Source organism: Protobothrops mucrosquamatus, unplaced genomic scaffold (assembly GCF_001527695.2).
Source record: "Protobothrops mucrosquamatus isolate PMUCROS unplaced genomic scaffold, P.Mucros_1.0 scaffold_280, whole genome shotgun sequence".
Taxonomy (NCBI): Eukaryota; Metazoa; Chordata; class Lepidosauria; order Squamata; family Viperidae; genus Protobothrops; species Protobothrops mucrosquamatus.
In genome coordinates this window covers 953,074-972,246 of record NW_015386356.1, presented here as the reverse complement: position 1 = coordinate 972,246, position 19,173 = coordinate 953,074, and the positions used below count along the sequence as shown (strand labels likewise).

The 19,173-nt window shown below is 34.7% G+C and overlaps 1 protein-coding gene across 1 annotated transcript in view; it reads right to left on the bottom strand.

Annotated features, from left to right (window-relative positions):
• Nucleotides 1–2,083, bottom strand: part of FAT1 (FAT atypical cadherin 1) — a 41,554-nt gene extending 39,471 nt beyond the window's left edge. The window contains exons 1-3 of the mRNA XM_015831773.2: nt 2,030–2,083; nt 1,601–1,876; nt 311–521 (exon numbers count right to left, since the gene is read on the bottom strand). Coding sequence (XP_015687259.2) covers nt 311–521; nt 1,601–1,876; nt 2,030–2,083 — 541 coding nt within the window. The remainder of the gene's footprint in view (nt 1–310; nt 522–1,600; nt 1,877–2,029) is intronic.
• Between the last annotated feature and the right edge of the window lie 17,090 nt (nt 2,084–19,173).

Below are 19,173 nucleotides of genomic sequence, written 5' to 3'. Positions count from 1 at the left end.
AATAACTGAGCCATTACTCAGCTAAATTTAAAACAGGGGCAAAACAAAAGTAACCAATCATTGGTTAATTTTAATGGTTAATAATCTGAGGATTTTTCTTCTTGGGGAGGGATACTATTTTGCTTCATGCTACATAAATAAATCAAACAAAGAAATAAATTCAGTGCAGATCAAATACTGTTGAAAGTAAGCCTTGCACTATTTTGAACAATATAGGTCTGGTCACAATTTGCATATTGGAAACTGTAGATATTTTTATACTACTACATTTTAATCTTTAAAACATGATATTGAAAATATTAGAATTTACCTGATTCTATAGAGTATATGATTTCTGCATTTTCCCCTTTATCCTTATCTAATGCTGTAACTTGAACCACCATGGATCCCACAGCTGCTGACTCGTATACTTGGCCTTCATAAGAAGCACTGGTGAAATATGGAGCATGATCATTCGTGTCACTAACATTAATGATGATTCTAGCAAAGTTGCGCTTGACAGGAACATCTTGATCTCGTACCTAAAATAATTAATACAGTATTAACAATTAGCATATTATTTTATCAAATCAGCAAAAACTCCATTTTACATGTAATTTTATTCTAAACAAATTCTCAGAACTACTGGTCATGCATGCTACATCCTACAGAAATGGATTTGCTCAATACAAATAAATAATGCAAGAGAATAAATATTATTACTTTGCCTATTTCTTTTGTGAGGTGGGTGAGTGTTTCTAATATTGCTGCACAATTCACAAGCTTATGATTAGTGTTATGGATGGCTTTTTATATAAATCTTAGTTAGATTAGACAAGGAAGAAATAGGAATTAAAATGGGGAAAAGGAGTAATAATAGTTAAGCATTTCTTTCTAATTGGTCCTCTCTTTGATAATATTCAAAGTGAAATTCCTTCCAAACAAGAACAAAATAGAAATGAACAAAATATTCAACAGCTTGAATGTGGAAAAAGACAGTAACATTAGCTGTCATTAGTATTTTATAGTATATTGAAAGTTTTTGATCTTTCAAATACGTCATCTCAATAAAGTTTACAAAACTCTTATAAAGTAGGTCAGTTCTATTATCATCTACATAAGCCACCCAGAATTGCTGTAGTGAGTTGACAGGCTTATAATTTGGATATTTCATTTTAAAGCCAGTGTCTTGTGGATTTCGAGATAACAAGTTGCCAAAGGCCAATGTAACTAGTATTACAGAAGAATTAACACTTCAACAAACGACTTTTTAATTTACAGCTCAATCTCAGAGTTAAATCGAAGTATGGTTTGGATGAGAGTTAATGAGTGTATTGGAAAGGGAAGGCATTCTAAAAATTAGGGAACGGCGGCTTCCCAGCGTACATACCCCACAAACCTTTCCTAAGCAAAAACAAATAAATGGTTAAGATATGTGCTGTGTATAAGTGTAAGAGGGTAGCTGACCTGCAGTCATTTCAGTTTCTGCTTATGAATGTTTTACTGTTTTACTGAAAAGCCAAACATTTAATTAATTATTTGTTTTTCAGATTTGTATCCACATACTCCTGGCAACGTTTAGTACTTCAGCTGAAGAACAAGCACAAAAATGGTTCTTTACCATGATTGTGAGAACATGTTGATGGATGACTTCATGATCCAACTTTTCAACAGTATAAAGTGAGCCAGTTACAGGATCAAGGCGAAATTTCCTAAGGCTGGTAGGATCCATGCTGCTTTGCATAGTATAAGTTAGCTTATTCTTCTCATCTCTGTCTGAGGCACTGACTTGCAAAATTTCTGTCTCTGGCAAAATGTCTTCTGCTATAACGACTTGGTATTCTAACAGAGAAAATTCTGGTCTGTGATCATTTGTATCTATTACGTTAATGTACACCTGAAATGACATGCAAAAAATAAAACATGGCAACGACATTATAACACAAATATGAAACCCCGGAGGAAATAAAAAAACAATGCTACAAACAAGCTACAGAGGACAATATAAAACAACACATATTAGAGATGATCAAGTCAGTCTGTTGCAGACTGTTGCAAAAAATTCTCCATCCACTACTTTAGAAGTTTTCAAGATTCTGTGCATAGTCTATGAAATTCTTATTTCGTCCTCTAAACAACACAATTATCTTTGAGATGGACTGGTCTATTTAGAAAATATAACATTCTTAACATGTGTCAGACCTTTTCAGTCATATTTACTATAGTATATTATTTACTAAATTAGCAGAAATTATAGACTACCCCAATCCAATGATTCTAGGTGGAGTTATATAATTCATATAATTATATAATTTAGAGCAGTAGTCTATTTTCATATAAAAGTGAGAATATTTGCATTATTTTATAAATAATACAACATTTTAGAACTAAGAAAAGCAACATATCAAGGTGGTTTGTAAAAGATTACTTAACGTTTATATTGATTGAATGGTCATGCCTGTTATTCTTCATTTACTATTAATAACAATTTTCATATAAGGATAGATCAGAATAAATCCTTATATTATGTGTGCTTGCTTCCTCCAATCTATTATTTATTAACCATCTTTAACACAATAAATATTACTGAAATATTTCCTTTTCTATATGTATGCAGCATCAATTGCTATTTCAGTCATTAAGTTAGCATAAAATTATATTATACAATGACAGTTTACAACCATCCAAATATGAACAACCTAGTTGATGAAAAAATACAATACAGAATTATTAACACAAGAATAAAACCTTAACTGCGCTAAAATTTACATGTAAAAATACAAGTAATATGGATATTATGGTATGTAAAGTATAATATAGTGCAGAATACAATAGTGTGGTATAAATATTATGATATAAAAAGCAATGCCAATAGAAACTATAAAGCTAAGCAACTAGAAATAAATCAACAAGGATACTTCTAATACATTTAACTGCTGTATAATCCAGCAGTTCTAACTGCAATAAAGAAATGAGTTACTTTAGAGAAGTTATGGACGTAATAGAAAAAAAAAATCAAACATGTAAAACTGCAATCACTAACACCTGAAAACTATTTGTGGGCAGCATTTACATACACTGAAATAAAATCTCCCAACATTTACAAAAATATATTATTTTTGTCAACTAGTAATTGGGACAAATATCTGAGATAATTAAATGACAGAAATGATCAACAAGGCATATAAGAACTGACAAGAAAGAAGACCAGAGGCTATGGTTTCTATGATATCAAAAAGTGACAATGATCACCTGAGACTCTAGCACTGAGGTCCCCAACCTTCTGGGCACCAGGGACCAGTTCCATGGAGAAAGGTTTTTCCATGGACTGGAGAGTACGTGCAGTGGTGGGATTTAAATATGTGAACAACCAATTCTCTGTGGATACCGCTTTTGGAAGTCCATTCTGGGCCTGGGCAACAAAAAAATAGCTACCAGTTCTGCCAAAGTGGTGCGAACCAGCTGAATCCCACCACTGGGTACATGATTTTGTGTGCTGCCTGCATCCCGCGGATGGGGCTTTGCTGCGGAAGGGGGGTTGGGGACCTCTGCTCTAGCAGCAACAGCACTCTACTCATCAATATTTAGATAACTTTATGAAATATTCCACAGATGCTGACACCAGTTATATTTCAGGGTTATTTTTTCCCATAAGATCTTTCATGAAATTACTATTTTCTTAAAATTCGTAAAAAAAAACCCCACACACAAAGGTAGTCCTCAACTTACGATCATGATTGAACCCAATATTTTCCTTGCTAACCAGAACAGTTAAGTGAATTTTGCCCATTTTACAACTTTTCTTGCCATAGTTGTTAAGTGAATCACTTCAGTTGTTAAGATAGTAATATGGTTGTTAAGAGAGCCTGGTTTCCCTATTGACTTTGTTTGTAAGAAGGTTGCAAAAGGTGATCACATGATCCAGGACACTGCAACTGTCATAAATATATTCCACTTGCCAAGAGTCTGAATTTTTATCATGTGACCACGGGAATACTGCAACAGGCCTAAGCGTGAAAAATAGTGATAAATCATTTTTTCGGTGCTCTTATAAGTTTGGATGATCACCAAACAAATGGTTATAAGTAGAGGACCACCCGTATAAATAAATAAAAAAGGTGTCTGTGAGAGGCATGGGGAATGATGAAAACAGCTGTGGAAAACTTCATGACTTAAGTTTATCCCCTTTTGCATGTGATCACAATGCGATATTACATGCATGAACAAATAGGACAGAGCGTGCCCTCCCACAATGCAATGTTGCTTTCATAATTTTGAATAAAACCTGGAATCCTCAGGATACCCCTGGATGAATAAGATGAATAATAAAATAATAGATAACATAATAGATATGATATATAATACAAAATATTACAATAATAACACAACACTTCAAAGCTTTCTTTTAGAATTTTAAAAACTGAATTCTTCAATTAAGAGAAGATTGGGAAAATTGCCAACTTCTCTTTCTCCTCCTGTCAAGGGGAGAAGGAGGGGAGAGGAAAGAAGCTGGTCTTGCTATTTCAAAGTACAAATATGACTGATAATAACTGTCTTTTATTTTTTACTTTCTAATCTCTAAACTGAATTAGTTCTTTAATCATTTCATATGTCACAGTTACGTTTATTCAAATTGCTTTTGTTTCATACAGTTTTCTGGTGCCAAGTTGTATGGAGAATTGTTGTCATGTGGAATCTGTTTAATGTGGCTTCAACAGAGAAGTTATATTCACAGCCATTTTAGCTTGGCACCAAAATAAACAGATCTTTAATCATTGGGATAATTCATACATAAACAACTATTGTTGCTTTATTTCAGGTTTTAATTTAAATAACCCCATATGCACACATAAATATAACACTAGTATATACAATTAAGACACATAAACAGATAGAATTTTTTGTTAGGGAACATCTATTCGCAAGAAACCTAAACTATTATTATTACTTTTAAGACCAGCATTAACCCAGACATCAAAACAAGATTATTTCACTACATAAATTATTATTTTCACTGAATTTGTGTGTATGTATGTACACATTGTAGTATTTTCTTATTACTGGTATTGTACTTTCTTTTCCTATGTGAATTGTAGTTTTGTCTTGTTTCTGGTTTTCATTTATTCTATTAATGGTAGAACACTGTCTGATTTTAAAGCTGACACAAAGTGCACTTATATATTTACACATAATCTTCTCCCTTTATGGAACTTTAGATCTATTGTATTCTATTTGTATATAAAACTTTTTTTCAAATAAAGTTACTTTACTTTATGTAATTCTGTCCAGGGACAACCAGAACACACACACATATACACAAACTCTGATTTCTATAAATTAGAAATTCCGTTACCTGAGTACTAATAGTCCTAGTTCCATCTGTTGCTTCTACTGTCAAATTGTAATTTGATTTCTGTTCTGCATCAAGAGGTTTAGCGACAACTATTGTTCCTGTGCCCTTGTCCACATCAAAGCGGCTGTCAGGGTTGCCACCTGTTCCAAGAAATTGCACAAGAAGTAAGTTCATATAACCCAGTTTTCTTATAACAAGAATATTCTTTGCTTTAATGTAGGTAGGCAACTATGGCCCCTTTAAGACCTGTGGACTTCCAACTCCATCGCTGTCTTTAGAACTCTGGGAGTTAAAGTTCATAGGTCATAAAAGGGCCATAGTTGCCCTATCCCTGCTCCAATGTTTTAATCAAATTCAAAAAATCAATTTTGAAGCACCCAATTGGTAATTTTACTGGCATAAAATAGGAACAGCCATTTGAAATCTCTATTTCATTCAAAACTATGCATTTAGTGTTAAAAATCCAATAGAATTGATTCATCATGCTAAAATTTTACCGCTAGAATTCCTCCAAAGGCTTCTGAGTAAAAACAAAGATAAAGAAGAGACGATTCCAGCCACGTTTTTCTTTTCCTTAAATAAATTCTGACCATGATAATTTTATTATGAGAGGAATCCACTCTGCAGCAACAATGAAGTGCTGCTGTATTTTAACATTATGATAATCATTAAAACACTTTAATTAGCTGTAAAAAAATTGTTCACCCAATTTTATTGATTCTCAATTTTAGATAAAATATTTCTAAATCAGAAATCATATTGTTTATTACCAAGTCACTAGGGATACCCCCTCAATTATCTTACTTCCATGGTGCATATATTCATTGCATTTTTTAAAAAAATATATTTTAAAATAATTTAAAACAAGATGTTGTCATTCTTTCTTGAGCTGTATTTCTTTTACAATTACACTGTACATTTCTTCCAAACATGTATTTAGTTGTAAAGAAGCTTGAGAGATTTTAAAGGCATCTAATCTCAAGTATGTTTACAATAACATTCCCTGTAAATAAGACATTTTATTTTAGATGCTGTTTCAGCTTTAAGACAAATCATTCATAATAATGGACAGGATATTTTCTCATTACAAATACTACTGAATTTCTAGATAGCCAAACTCTAAAAGCAGGATAAAGCTTCTAACTGCTGTAAAACACAAACAGGGCTACAGCAGAACATCATATACTTTATCTGAATTGCTTGGGGACACATTGCATTGGAGATGATCAAACAACAGACACAACCATGGCAATTATTGTGAACTAGAAAGCTGTAAACTGATATAAAATATTCTACATCAGAATGTTTTACTGTCGATCTCATAATCTGAGCTGCAATTATGTGATCTCAGCAGATACCTTCTGTCATACAAGCCATGGAAAAGATGTAAAAAACTTCACTAGCAACTTTGTCACCTGATATAGCCAAAGAGAGAGAAAAATATAAAGCAAATACAGAAAATGTCAATCAATTTGATTCATGCTGGCAGTAACAATCAAGAAACTTGCAGTAACTGCAGGATCCCAATCAGTACGTTTTACTATCTAAACAACATGCAAATAGGAATTTTCACAATTCCCATTTAGCTAGCAACAAGCAGATATACATAGATCAATTACTCCAACTAGGCCTTCTACAATAACTAGATCTCACAGAGTGCAACCCAAGCATTCTGGCTTGTTCTACTCTTAATAAACAAGTACTAGAAATCAATGTTTGTTCAGAGCTTTGGCAAGAGGAAAAAAACCCTCTATAGATATAGAAGTTTGTTTGCCTCCTGACAGCAGTCACCAAATGGAAATGAAGCATTGAGGTAGGTGCCTTCCATTCTTGGATAAAAATTATGGGCATAATTTCATATTAACTCGCTATGTTCCCCACCACTTTCTCTTACTTTTTACTATTGAACTTGTATCACTAGGTGGTCTTAGAATATGCTATTAGAAGTATTTGGACTTAAAAATGACACATTTCCACAACAGAGTGGAATGCATTCTGCTTGTACTGGTGTGCAGCTTAATAAACTGAAATTGCAACAAAATGCATTGAAGAAAGTCTGCTGGTTGATAGTTACGTTGATGGGAAGGAAGTGTGTTCTTTGTTCTTTGATATTTCAAGATCCATTGTGTCTGACTGGGAATCATTGGAGTGCAGAGCTTTAGAAATAGTTTTGCATCCTTTTCCAGATTGATAGACAATAGCTTTTTACAGAGCTCTTCAGAAATTAAATTTAAGCAGAACACCTGAGGTGTGACAAGTTCATTGTGATGAAGGAAGCCAAAATCAGGTCAAATCAGCCCTAATTGTTTAATAATGCATTCAAAATACTGCCTCTAATTATCATTTTTTTTTACTGAATCTAGCTATTAAATTAGAGAGTACAGTTATTATTCATACTGGAACACACAAAACGTTGGATTACTAATATTATTTATGGAAAAACTGAAACAAATATCACATACTCTTTACTCATTAACAGCATATATTTAATTTTTTATTTTGTAGCTACAGCACTGAAGAGATGTTAACTATCACCTAATCAAGAAGTCACAGTGAAAAATTCTAAAATACTCTTACCTATAATATCAAACCAAAGTGGAATACCCAGTGGTTCTACGCCTATTACACCAATCATGTGAGCTACTGGATCACTTTCCATGACAGTAAAAGAAAAAAATGATTCTTCAAAAGAAATGGGTCCAGAAGATGGAGTGGGTTTTGAGATCCATTCTATATGAAGACGGGCTGTTGATGACTTTTGTGGCCGGCCATTATCCACAGCCTTGATCTAAGAATATAAGATATTAGCAATTTTAAATGTATGAAGGAAAATAGATTATATACAACATAGAAAATACTGGACTAAAATGGCCAAGACCATAATTAACACATATCAAGAATCAGAAGTTCTGTAACTGCAAGAGAACTTTCAATACAATCCTATTCCGACATATTCAAACATTTATTGACTTTAAGAGGGTTTCTACATTAGAATAAACTGCAGTCATGTATAAAAGGTATATAAATCTATTAAAATGTATAAAATAGGGAATGTATCTATGTAGAAGCAGGCTAGCATAACTATTTGCACAATGAACATCTGAATCTTAGCCAAGAGAATGTTCTTTAAAAAATCAGTTGGTTACTAAAATATTACATGAACATTTTAAACATTTCAATTTTTTTTAAAATACCCATCCCTTTTATATTTTGAAAAAATATAAGTTTGATTTGCTATCAATTTAAAGATTTTCCAGGATTTTATACTATTTTCCATATAGGCAGTAATAACAGTACTACATAAAAATGTAAAGGCACTGACAACATGCAAGGACATGTAATTGAAATCCCAACTTACTGTAAGAATGTCATATTCTCCAGCTCCAGAGTATTTCTTAGATGAGACAACACCAGTTATTGGGTCAATAAAAAATTTCCCATGCTCATTGCCATCCTCAATTTTGTAAGATATTTCTGCATTGGGACCTTCATCTTTGTCTGCAGCCACCACACGGTAGATTGGTTCTTTTCTTGCTGTTCTTTCTCTCTCTGGTTTTTCACGTTCAGGAAGTTTGATTTGATAAAATTTTTGCAAGAATTGAGGTCGATTATCATTTTCATCTAAAATTTTCACAATGACCCGGGTAAGGGTTGATTCTGCTGGTATACCATTGTCTGTCACAGTTACCTAATTGGACAATAAAACAATTCACAAAAGTAAATGTTTCTTCTTTGTTACAAATCAAAGCAGACTGTGACTGTCCTTCTATTTTCCCACTGTAGAACTTTCAATATGGTTTCCAGCTGTAATGTCTAAATATTTTGAAAAGTGGATTAAAATGTGACTATCTTTGCCAACAATATCTAATATGAGCCTAGATTAGATCAACCTCTGAAGTATTCATAATTGTCTATGTATCAAAATGGAAAACATGACTCACTTTACTGCAAGCACTTAGAAAATAATTAATACTTTCCTTAAATGGTGCTAATATTAAGTTATGGTTCAAAATATATTATTTAACTGATATCAGGACTAGAAGCTACATTTCACTGTGCTGGAGCTAGAAACAGGGATGAAGAAAGACACTTTTAAAATGATTCATTTATTTATAGAGCCACCCATCTTATGTGCCATATCTCTAGGCAGTTCAAGAACACAAAAGAATCAACAAAAATCAGTCTCCAGAAAATAATTCCCGAGTCCCTAATACAATGTACCTGAAGATATAAAAAATTGGAATTATTGGGGATCAGATTCACCCTATCCCAAAGCTTGGTGGAAAGCAATCTAGAAGGATGGAGGCCTGACATATCTCATGCAGAACTGTATTTCATGCAATAGGGCTACTATTTGGAAGGCACTTGGCCTAGGCACCACCTATCTGACTTGATGGAGTCAGAGTACACATTAGGGACCCGTGGTTTTGCAAATAACTTGGCTCTATGCCATATAGAGTTTTAACTGAGATAACCAACATCATGAATTACACCTGGAAAGAAAATGGAAGTCAGTGAAGCATGCAGCAATGATATTATAGAGGCAACCAAGAGGACACCTAAATGTTAGATTCTGTTCCTAAATCTGAAGTCCATTTTTTAAAATCCCAATAATTACCAAACTTGCAAATGTCTTACCCATTTTAAGACCTTATGCAAATTTATAACCATTTTTGCCTGATTATTATATTTCATATCTTACACACACACACACACACACACAATTGTTCACAAGATTCTATGTAATTCAACAGAACTCTACTGAAGTTGTTACTCCTGTGATGGAATGGAATAAGATTGAATCAACCATATCATCATGCTTATGCTTATTTATATGAATGTAGAGTTTGTTTTTATTTATATGTTCCTTGCAGTAGGTGCCATGAACATCCTGAGTACAGAATTTTCATAATTGTACCAAACTCTCTTTGTTAGTGATTAAGCTTTTCCTTTTTATTAAGATAAAGATGTTGTCTACATTTCTGGACCATATTTTTGGCTGTATCTGTTGGAGAGCTATGGTATCTAGACTCTGCATTACAGTCTCTGCTATGAGTTCTGAGAGGGGTAAGTCCATGGGTCCGCCTTTATTTGTCCATCAAACTGAAAGTAAGTAGTGAGAGAAAGGTTGATGAGGTTCATGGTTCTGGTTATTTCAATGTTAATGTTAATGGTTAGGTTGGCTATGTTGGGTAGTACTGCTGCCATGAACTCTTTCACTTGTTCTGTGGTTATCACTGCATTCTTTACTTCCATAGATCCAGAACTAACAAAAAAAATGATATTAGATGTAACACCAGCAACATCAGTGGCATATGACGAAAAATACCATTGTAATAGATTTTTAAGGTGCCTACTGCTTTTTAAAAATATTTTTCTACTGCTCACTAAATAAATTCCTTCTGATTTGTTATCATTATACAGTAATATACACTGAAACATTTTGCCTGCATATTTCTAAGGCAGGTACCCCACTCTTCTAACAGAGCAGCTGACACCCTTTTGACTTAAGAAGACACATAGTGTGTAAAGGTAAGGACACTGATTGTAAAATCTTTCTTCATACTCTACCCTTTGTAGTCCTCAATACCACTTTCTAGATTTCTCTACAAAATTCCTGATTCTCAAGAATGGATCTGACATAAATAAAGGGGACAAATGAGAAGCATAGAATGTTATTTCATTCTCATGAATAAAATAACGTAAGATTCTGATTTATTTTAGAACCATCAGTAGGATATATCAGACTGAATTTGCAACAGAAAAGGTATCTGTGCTCATAAGCAAGTGAAAAGGAAGTCAAAATATATCAAAGTGATGCTGAAAAAGAAAATTCTTTGTCAAGGGCTACTTCTGTTAGAAAGGAAAAAGGTTTGCCTTCATGGACAAATGTGAAGGAGGAATGGAGAAATATATGTTGCTACTTGAACATTCAACTTTATTTTTACCACACCCTTCCCAAAGATCTCCAGGGCTGAATTTGATCCACACCCCAAATATATTTCTTTGAGAAACAGTAAACAGAATGAACATTCTTCCTCCAAGATCACCTATAGATTTTATGGCTGAGCAGGGCTTTGAACACATTATTTCTAACACAGAAACTTTGTAAAAAGTAAGCAACTAGCCTAGGTTGCTCTACCATAAATGGCCAGAATATCAAAACATTTGTTGTGCAACAACAACAAATATTGTTAAAGAATCAGGCAGTGTTAGGTTATGAATCCAATGCAATTCTAACTAAAAGTATGTCCATTGAATGCATCTGGCATAGTCTGAGACAACTTGTTTAGGACACTACTATAAGCTTTTGGAGGTATAACTTAGGTACATAGAAAATAATAGCTTTTTTCAAATGTTACATATGGAGAAACCATGTATTCCAAGAAACATTGAATGTAATTGTAACACCTATGTACTTACTGGATTTAAAAGACACTATATGCAGATTAGCTTATAACTTAATAAATATAAACAATTGCAAAATATCTTTTTGTTTCAATAGAAACAGAAGTAAAAGGCAGGATAAAGGTTAATAGTAAATAAAAAAATAAATTTGCTAGTTTCTCTGATCAAAACTTTAATGCTAAATTAATTAGCCAGATGCAGTTTTTGGCTCAAACTGCTTATAATATTGACATCATTTTGTAAACAATTTAGATTTAATCCCACAATGTTTTTTCCTATGACTACATAAAACAAAGATATTATCTATCTGATGCACAAAAATAATCTAATAATTCTCCTTAATTCATATGAAGCCACACCTAAATTAAGATGTTATTAATTTGTAGAATACGTCCTTCTCAGATCAACAATGTAAAGATAAGTGAAGAGAGAGAAAGAACAAGGAGAGGAGAAAATGATCGGTACAACTGAAAATAAACTAATCCACAGTTCATCATTTGCAAAAATATAAAGATAGTAAAAAAAGCCGAAGTTTATTATAAAAGTACCACGAGATACTATTTCAAAATGTTATGTTAAAGCATTACGTCAACCTTGAACACTTCTCTAGACAATTTTCCATGTAATTTCTGTTTTCTCATCCCTCAAGCTTATGCAGAATAAAAAGTCACATTATTATGTCCTGACATAAGTGAACTCAAGGAAAAACATTCTAACCTATCAAAAACAGTACTGTAAAAAACAGGTTAGAAACACAAGATATACAAGAAAATGGTAAGTGAGCACCTGTCCACCTTAGACCAGTTCAAATCACCAGGACCAGATGGACTACACCTCAAGGTTCTGAAGGAACTGGCAGATGAGATCTCAGAACCACTGAACTATATCTTTCAAAGATCCTGGAGGACTGGCGAACCAGCAGAGGACTGGAAAAGAGCTGATGTAGTTCCCATCTTCAAAAAAGGGAAAAAAATGGATCCAGGAAACTACAGACCTATCAGCCTGACCTCAATACCTGGGAAGATCTTGGAAAAGATAATCAAGCAACAAATCAGTGAATACCTAGAGGCAAACAAAGTCATTACCAAAAGCCAACGTGGGTTTGTCAAAAACAGATCATGCCAGAAAAATCTTATTGCATTCTTTGACCAGGTGACAAAATTAGTGGACTAGAAGAATGCTGTGGATATACTTCACCTGGACTTCAGCAAGGCATTTGATAAAGTAGACCACAATCTATTACTTGATAAGATAGAAAAATGTGGGTTAGACAGCATCACCACCAGACAGATTCATAGCTGGCTGACCGGCTGTACTCAGCGTGTGGTCCTCAATAAAATTGCATCTACATGGAGGGAAGTGTGTTGTGGGGTGCCCCAGGCTCTGTTCTGGGCCCAGTGCTCTTCAACATAGATGGGATAGATGGGGAACTCATCAAATTTGCAGATGACACCAAGCTAGCAGGAATAGCCAACACTTCAGAAGACAGGCTTAAGATACAGAAGGATCTTGACAGACTTGAACATTGGGTGCTAGCTAACAAAATGAAATTCAATGGTGAAAAAAGTAAGGTTCTACATTTAGGCAAGAAAAACCAAATGCACAGGTATAGTATAGGTGGTACCGTGCTCAATAATATCCTCAATAGGATATTATTGCTTTGACATAGTATCTGTGAGAGGGATCTTGGGAGTCCTAGTGGACAATCACTTTAATATGAACCAGCAGTGTGCTGCAGCTGCCAAAAAATCCAACACAGTGCTAGGCTGCATTAACAGGGGGATAGAATCAAGATCACGTGAAGTGTTAATACCATTTTACAATGCCTTGGTAAGGTCACACTTGGAATACTGTATCCAGTTTTGGTTACCATGATGTAAAAAAGATGTTGAAACTCTAGAAAGAGTACAGAGAAGAGCAACAAAGATGATTAGGGGACTGGAGGCTAAAACATATAAGGAACGGTTGCAGGAATTGGGTATGTCTAGTTTAACTAGGGCTGACATGATAGCAATGTTCCAATATCTCGGGGGTTGCCACAAAGAAGAGGGAGTCAAGCTATTGTCCAAAGCACCTGAAAGCAGGACAGGAAGCAACAGATGGAAACTAATCAAAGAGAGAAGCAACCTAGAACTAAGGAGAAATTTCCTGATAGTTAGAACAATTAATCAGTGGAACAACCTGCCTCCAGAAGTTGTGAATACTCCAACACTGGAAGTTTTTAAGAAGAGACTGGACAGCCATTTGTCTGAAATGGGATAGGGTTTCCTGCCTGAGCAGGGGGTTGGACTAGATGACCTCCAAGGTCCCTTCCAACATTATCATCATCATCATCATTAATATTATTGAAATCTAACATTTTAACTTGTTTTATAATCACCAACTTCATTATTTTCTTTTCTTTTTTAATTCACTTCAGTGGTTGCAGAGGGAAATAAGGAAAAGAATAAAATAGATTTAAAAGATTCAGTGAAGATGCAAGACATGAGTTCCATTTCTGACACCTCCAGTTACTTAGGAAGCAGGATTGGAGAAAAAAAATGGTTAAAAGCTACATGCAGGTAACAAACTATCTGCAAGGAAACAACCAAGCTCAGCACCAAACACACTGCAAGCTTTCCTAATCTTCACTTTGTGTTGAATTTCATTTCCCAGCCATTATGGTCCAATATCTGTGAGACTAAACTTCAGCATCACTCTTCTGGATAATGTGGGCTTGTTCTGGTTGTTGTCTGACTTGTCCCATCTTTTCTTTATTCTTATCAGTGGATTATTTTATTGTTTGGCGTTATTTTTATCTACCGCCCAGAAATGCCATGAAATTCAATAAAATTTAAATAAATACACCTGAAAAGTTTCAGGCTGGGGAATGCTATATAAGTAACATCTCTAAATTAGCATGTTCTGACAGATTTTAAAGTGCTCCTGGATGGCAAGTGTAATTTTGTCTTTAAACTTCCCAAGTGAAATTATGTACCCCTTTAATAGATTCATTTATTTTAATATACTTTTTTCTTTGCAATCCCTGTTATGTTTTTGGTGAATCTCAAATATTTCCCTCTGGCTCCTAGAGCAGTACAGCTTTTACTGTAAGCAGAATTACTATGAAAAAAAGAAAGAAAAGAAAAAGAAAGCAGCCAAATGTATTTGATGAATTGCAACATTAATCTCTTGTTAATCAGGTCTGCAAACAGCTTACTGAGCAGCCTTCATCGAATTGTCAAAATTGGCATGGCTCTAGAACAATTGACTAAAGAATGGCACACAATGCATTAGTTTAATGTAATATATAATAACAGCTCAATGCTGTATTGCTGTTTCACAAGAGTAATTGAATTTGCAAGAGGTTTTACTGGGATCACTGCAATGGCAGGCTGTCCTGTTCCAAGTATAAATGGACACAGTGAAGCATAATAATAGGAAGCAAATACTACAGATCATACCCAGACAGGCAGTTTGCATGAAAGAAATGGAAGCTGATTTCCATTTCTAAAGTTCAACCTCTCAAAATTGACTCTAGCTGGGTGAGCACCTTGAAGTGTGCCAAAAGGAATGAACAGATAAACAGATAATTAAGACTGCAATGCATGTAATTGGAGACTTGGGGATGGAAAGCTGTCTTATGAAAAAAAACAACAATCACCTTCCTCTCAGCAGTCACATAGGGACTGGTTAAGCCCAAACTTTTCCTCCCAAGAAGTGAAGAGGGAGACCTAGGCCTTAGAACTGTCCCATTTATTACACTCTTGTTGCATTGGTGGGGAAAGAGCAGAAGGGCAGAAGTATGTAGCAGGCTGTGTTGTGCAGAAATACCCCCCCCCCCAATAAGCAGAATTATTTTGTGTAGAAGTGTACTAAGAACACAGCAGCATAATTTACCTCTAATATATGTTCTGCTTGCTGTTCTCGGTCAAGTTTTCTTGAAGTTGTTGTAATTAGACCTGTAAATATATATATAAAAAAAATCAACTCATTAACCATTATTTGGTATGAAAAGGAAAAAAAATATTATCAACTGCAATTTTATAATCTTCATTTTGTTACAGAACTATTGTATCAGTCTGTATATATGTATTTTCCAAGCTGATTTAATATTTGATTCATACCTGACATATTTGATGCTGTGATAATAAGCAAGAAAAGTCTTAATGCTAATGGCAGAGTAAGAGAAGACCACTACTCTTGGCTATCTTTTCCTTCCCATTGGATTTGTTTATCATAACCTTCACTTTGTACCTTCATAGGTCACCTATCTATTCATAAACTCAACATTTTCCTTTCAAAAAGTTGCCAGTAAATGCTGATATTATCTGGCTAGACTGACCATAAGAATTTTTCTGTGTTCCTAGGATCGAAATGCAAGGATGTTTTATCTTTTTCTTTCCTGCATTATTGAATTTGGCTGATTCTTCTGCACACATTTTTTCCTGGACAACTTATTTGAGAAACACACACATCCACAGAGTGCAATGGTATGTGGGAATGAATTACCTTGAAAGACAGGCAACGAGATGCAGCCAAGGGAACTGTCAGATAAAAAGCAGCAGGTCAGGCAGAAGCAAAACCTTGCCTACGTTTTTAGGCTGTAAAGAGTACTGATGTCAGGCTAAGGCCTAGAAGGAGGTGGAAGAATTCAGCCAGAGTTCAGTTCTTTATTTGCTTACACATAGCAAACAGAATCTTGCCAGACTAAACTCTTACTCCACACCCAGCTAATGATATAACTTGGGAGATTTAGGGAGTGGCTATGCCTACTCTTTTTGTCTTCTATACAGCTATGGGCTCTGTTGCCTAATCTCCTCCCATTTCTGGAATGTGCTCCCTTCTTTCTGGAAAATTGCTGTTTCACTGCAGCCCCTCAACCCAGCTCCTGTTCCATGGGTATCACCTCTTACAATGCAGTTGAAAGAAGCTCTTTCAGACTTGTAAAATTCTGTTAATGTAAACTTATAAAAAGTAGCTTTAGCTCATCTGATTATGTTTGCTGTCTGGTCTACCTTGCAAGGCTAATATAGCCTTTACCTTTTTAAAGTTAATTTGTTCATTTATTTAATGCCTATTGCCGCATACCTCAAACAAGTGATTCTGGGCAGCAAACAATAATAAAACAATTTAACCAGTTACAATATAGTACTCAATTGAATATATATGGCAACTGAGAAAAAAAAATCATATATATCAATATAGCCAGGAAACAAAATCTTGGTGGCCGAAGCATGGAGACAAAGCCATATATTCAACGCCTTACACAAGGCCTTTAGAGTTGTGGTCATCCTCAACTCTGAAGGGAGAATGTTCCAGAGGCAGGGGCTAAAGCATAGAAGGAATGTCTCCTACTTCCTGCTAACTGACATTCTTTGGCTGATGGGAGCTGTAGCACGCAAACCTGCTGGACCAAATTGTGCATTTTCACATAAGAGTCATTGATACTTAAAGAGTCATTGATACTTAAATATGATTTTCTTTTATTTTTGTAGTAAGAAATGGCCAAAGTCAGTCATATACCAGAACTGTAGTGTTTAAATATAAATAACTGTGCAGCAACAGGTACAGAAAATGTAAAAATGTATTTTTTATCTATTCTGATAACTTATAAAGCTAGCCACCTAGAGCAGTGGTGGCGAACCTATGGCACGCGTGCCAGAGGCGGCACTCAGAGCCCTTCCTGTGGGCATGGATGCCATTGCCCCAGTAGAGTTCACCAGAGTAGCGAGCACATGGCATTTGGAAGCCACAGGGCAGGAAGTGAGCGAGCAAGTGGCGTTGGCCCCCGGGGATGCCCCGGAGATGGCGAGGGACTGGCCCCGGCCACGCTCACCTAGTCTGCCGTGACCACGGCAGCCACACTGACCCAGTGGGCCACATACACCCGCCTCCCCTGAGGGTACCACAATGCTGATGCAGCCCTGGCACTTTGCGATAAATAAGTGGGTTTTGGGTTGCAGTTTGGGCACTTTGTCTCTAAAAGGTTCGCCATCACTGACCTAGAGTCTCCCCAAACAGTGAGGTGGGTGGTACATAAATTTAATAATAAATAAAAAAAAATATTTCTGTATTTGCCCTGTACTTTAAAATGCAATAAGCTCCATATTTTCTCAATGTTTTCTGGAATAATTGCAAAAGTTTCAGATTACCTTTGTGTTCTCTGTCTCAGGTGACAAATTTTTACCCTTTAAAATGTATTTTTAATATAGGCAAGATTGCTCTGGCAAATATAATAATACCATAAAAGCATGGGGACTGGATTTACAGCTAGATGTTTAGTTTTCATGACTGAATGGAAAAATTAGGATTCTTTAAACATAAGAGGATATTTTTTGGTTCCTGAAAATAGTGAAATCACAGTTCCTATTTTTCAAAAGTAAACATTTTGGGCCTTTGGGGACTGCATCTAATCCTAGAATCATGAACTGCTCTAGCTGAATATAATGAAATGATAACTGAAATGAAAGGTACTATTTTGGAAAAAACTGGAAAATTATAAATCTTTGAATTACTTTTTAAATTAACTGGAATATGACAATAATATAATATATTTTTTAAAAAAATAGAATTTTCAAATTATCAAAGCAAGTAGAAAAGTTTATGAAGGTTTTGACTGAGGCTAGTCAAACTAACCAAAAACATCTAGATATTCAGGATAGATTCCATTATTTAGTTATTTACCCACAAGAACAGCATAATTATTGCTATTGACGAATACAATTAACTTTGAAGCCTTTTAACCTGCAATTGGTTGATAATCTTATTCAAGATAAGAATGCATTCTGCAGAGAAGTAGGACCATATGCAAAAATAGAGATGGCAGCATTTAAAAAGAAATTTTAAAATCAATTAGTTCTTAGCCCTCTGGAATGCAGATGTGTGCACACATGTTCACAAGACATTGGACTTAGGAGAGTGGAGAGATCCAAGTAAAAATCCAAATCTTCCATGGAGCAAACTAGGTAACGTTCAGCTAATCCTGTTCTATTAGCACAATCTACTTCACACAGAGCAGTTGTTTTAAGAGTCACTATGTAAGCAAGTTTGATCATTTAGAGAAAAAGCAGAATATAATAGTAAAATAAATGAAAAAACTAACTGCTGTGAATTTAGTTATGCATTATGGGGACGAGCAATAAATGTATCCTGGAGAAATGATCCACTAAACTTTGTCCTATCCCTTGTGAGATGGAGGTCATATCAAGTTTAATGGGGATTTAAAAATGTATCTTTTTCTAAATAAAAGAAAATAATTTGACTTATTATAACTAATTTGAAGCACAGATGGTGCACATTTACTTTATCTTTTAGGGTTCTTTCTTTGGATACCAAAATATAAACAAAGAAATAATAATGACATGTACAGTTTGATCAGGACTGTACATGTTCAGCTGAATGCTTGGGTAACTTCAAAAGAGACAGAGAAAGGAGCATGATGCTGGTCTTGT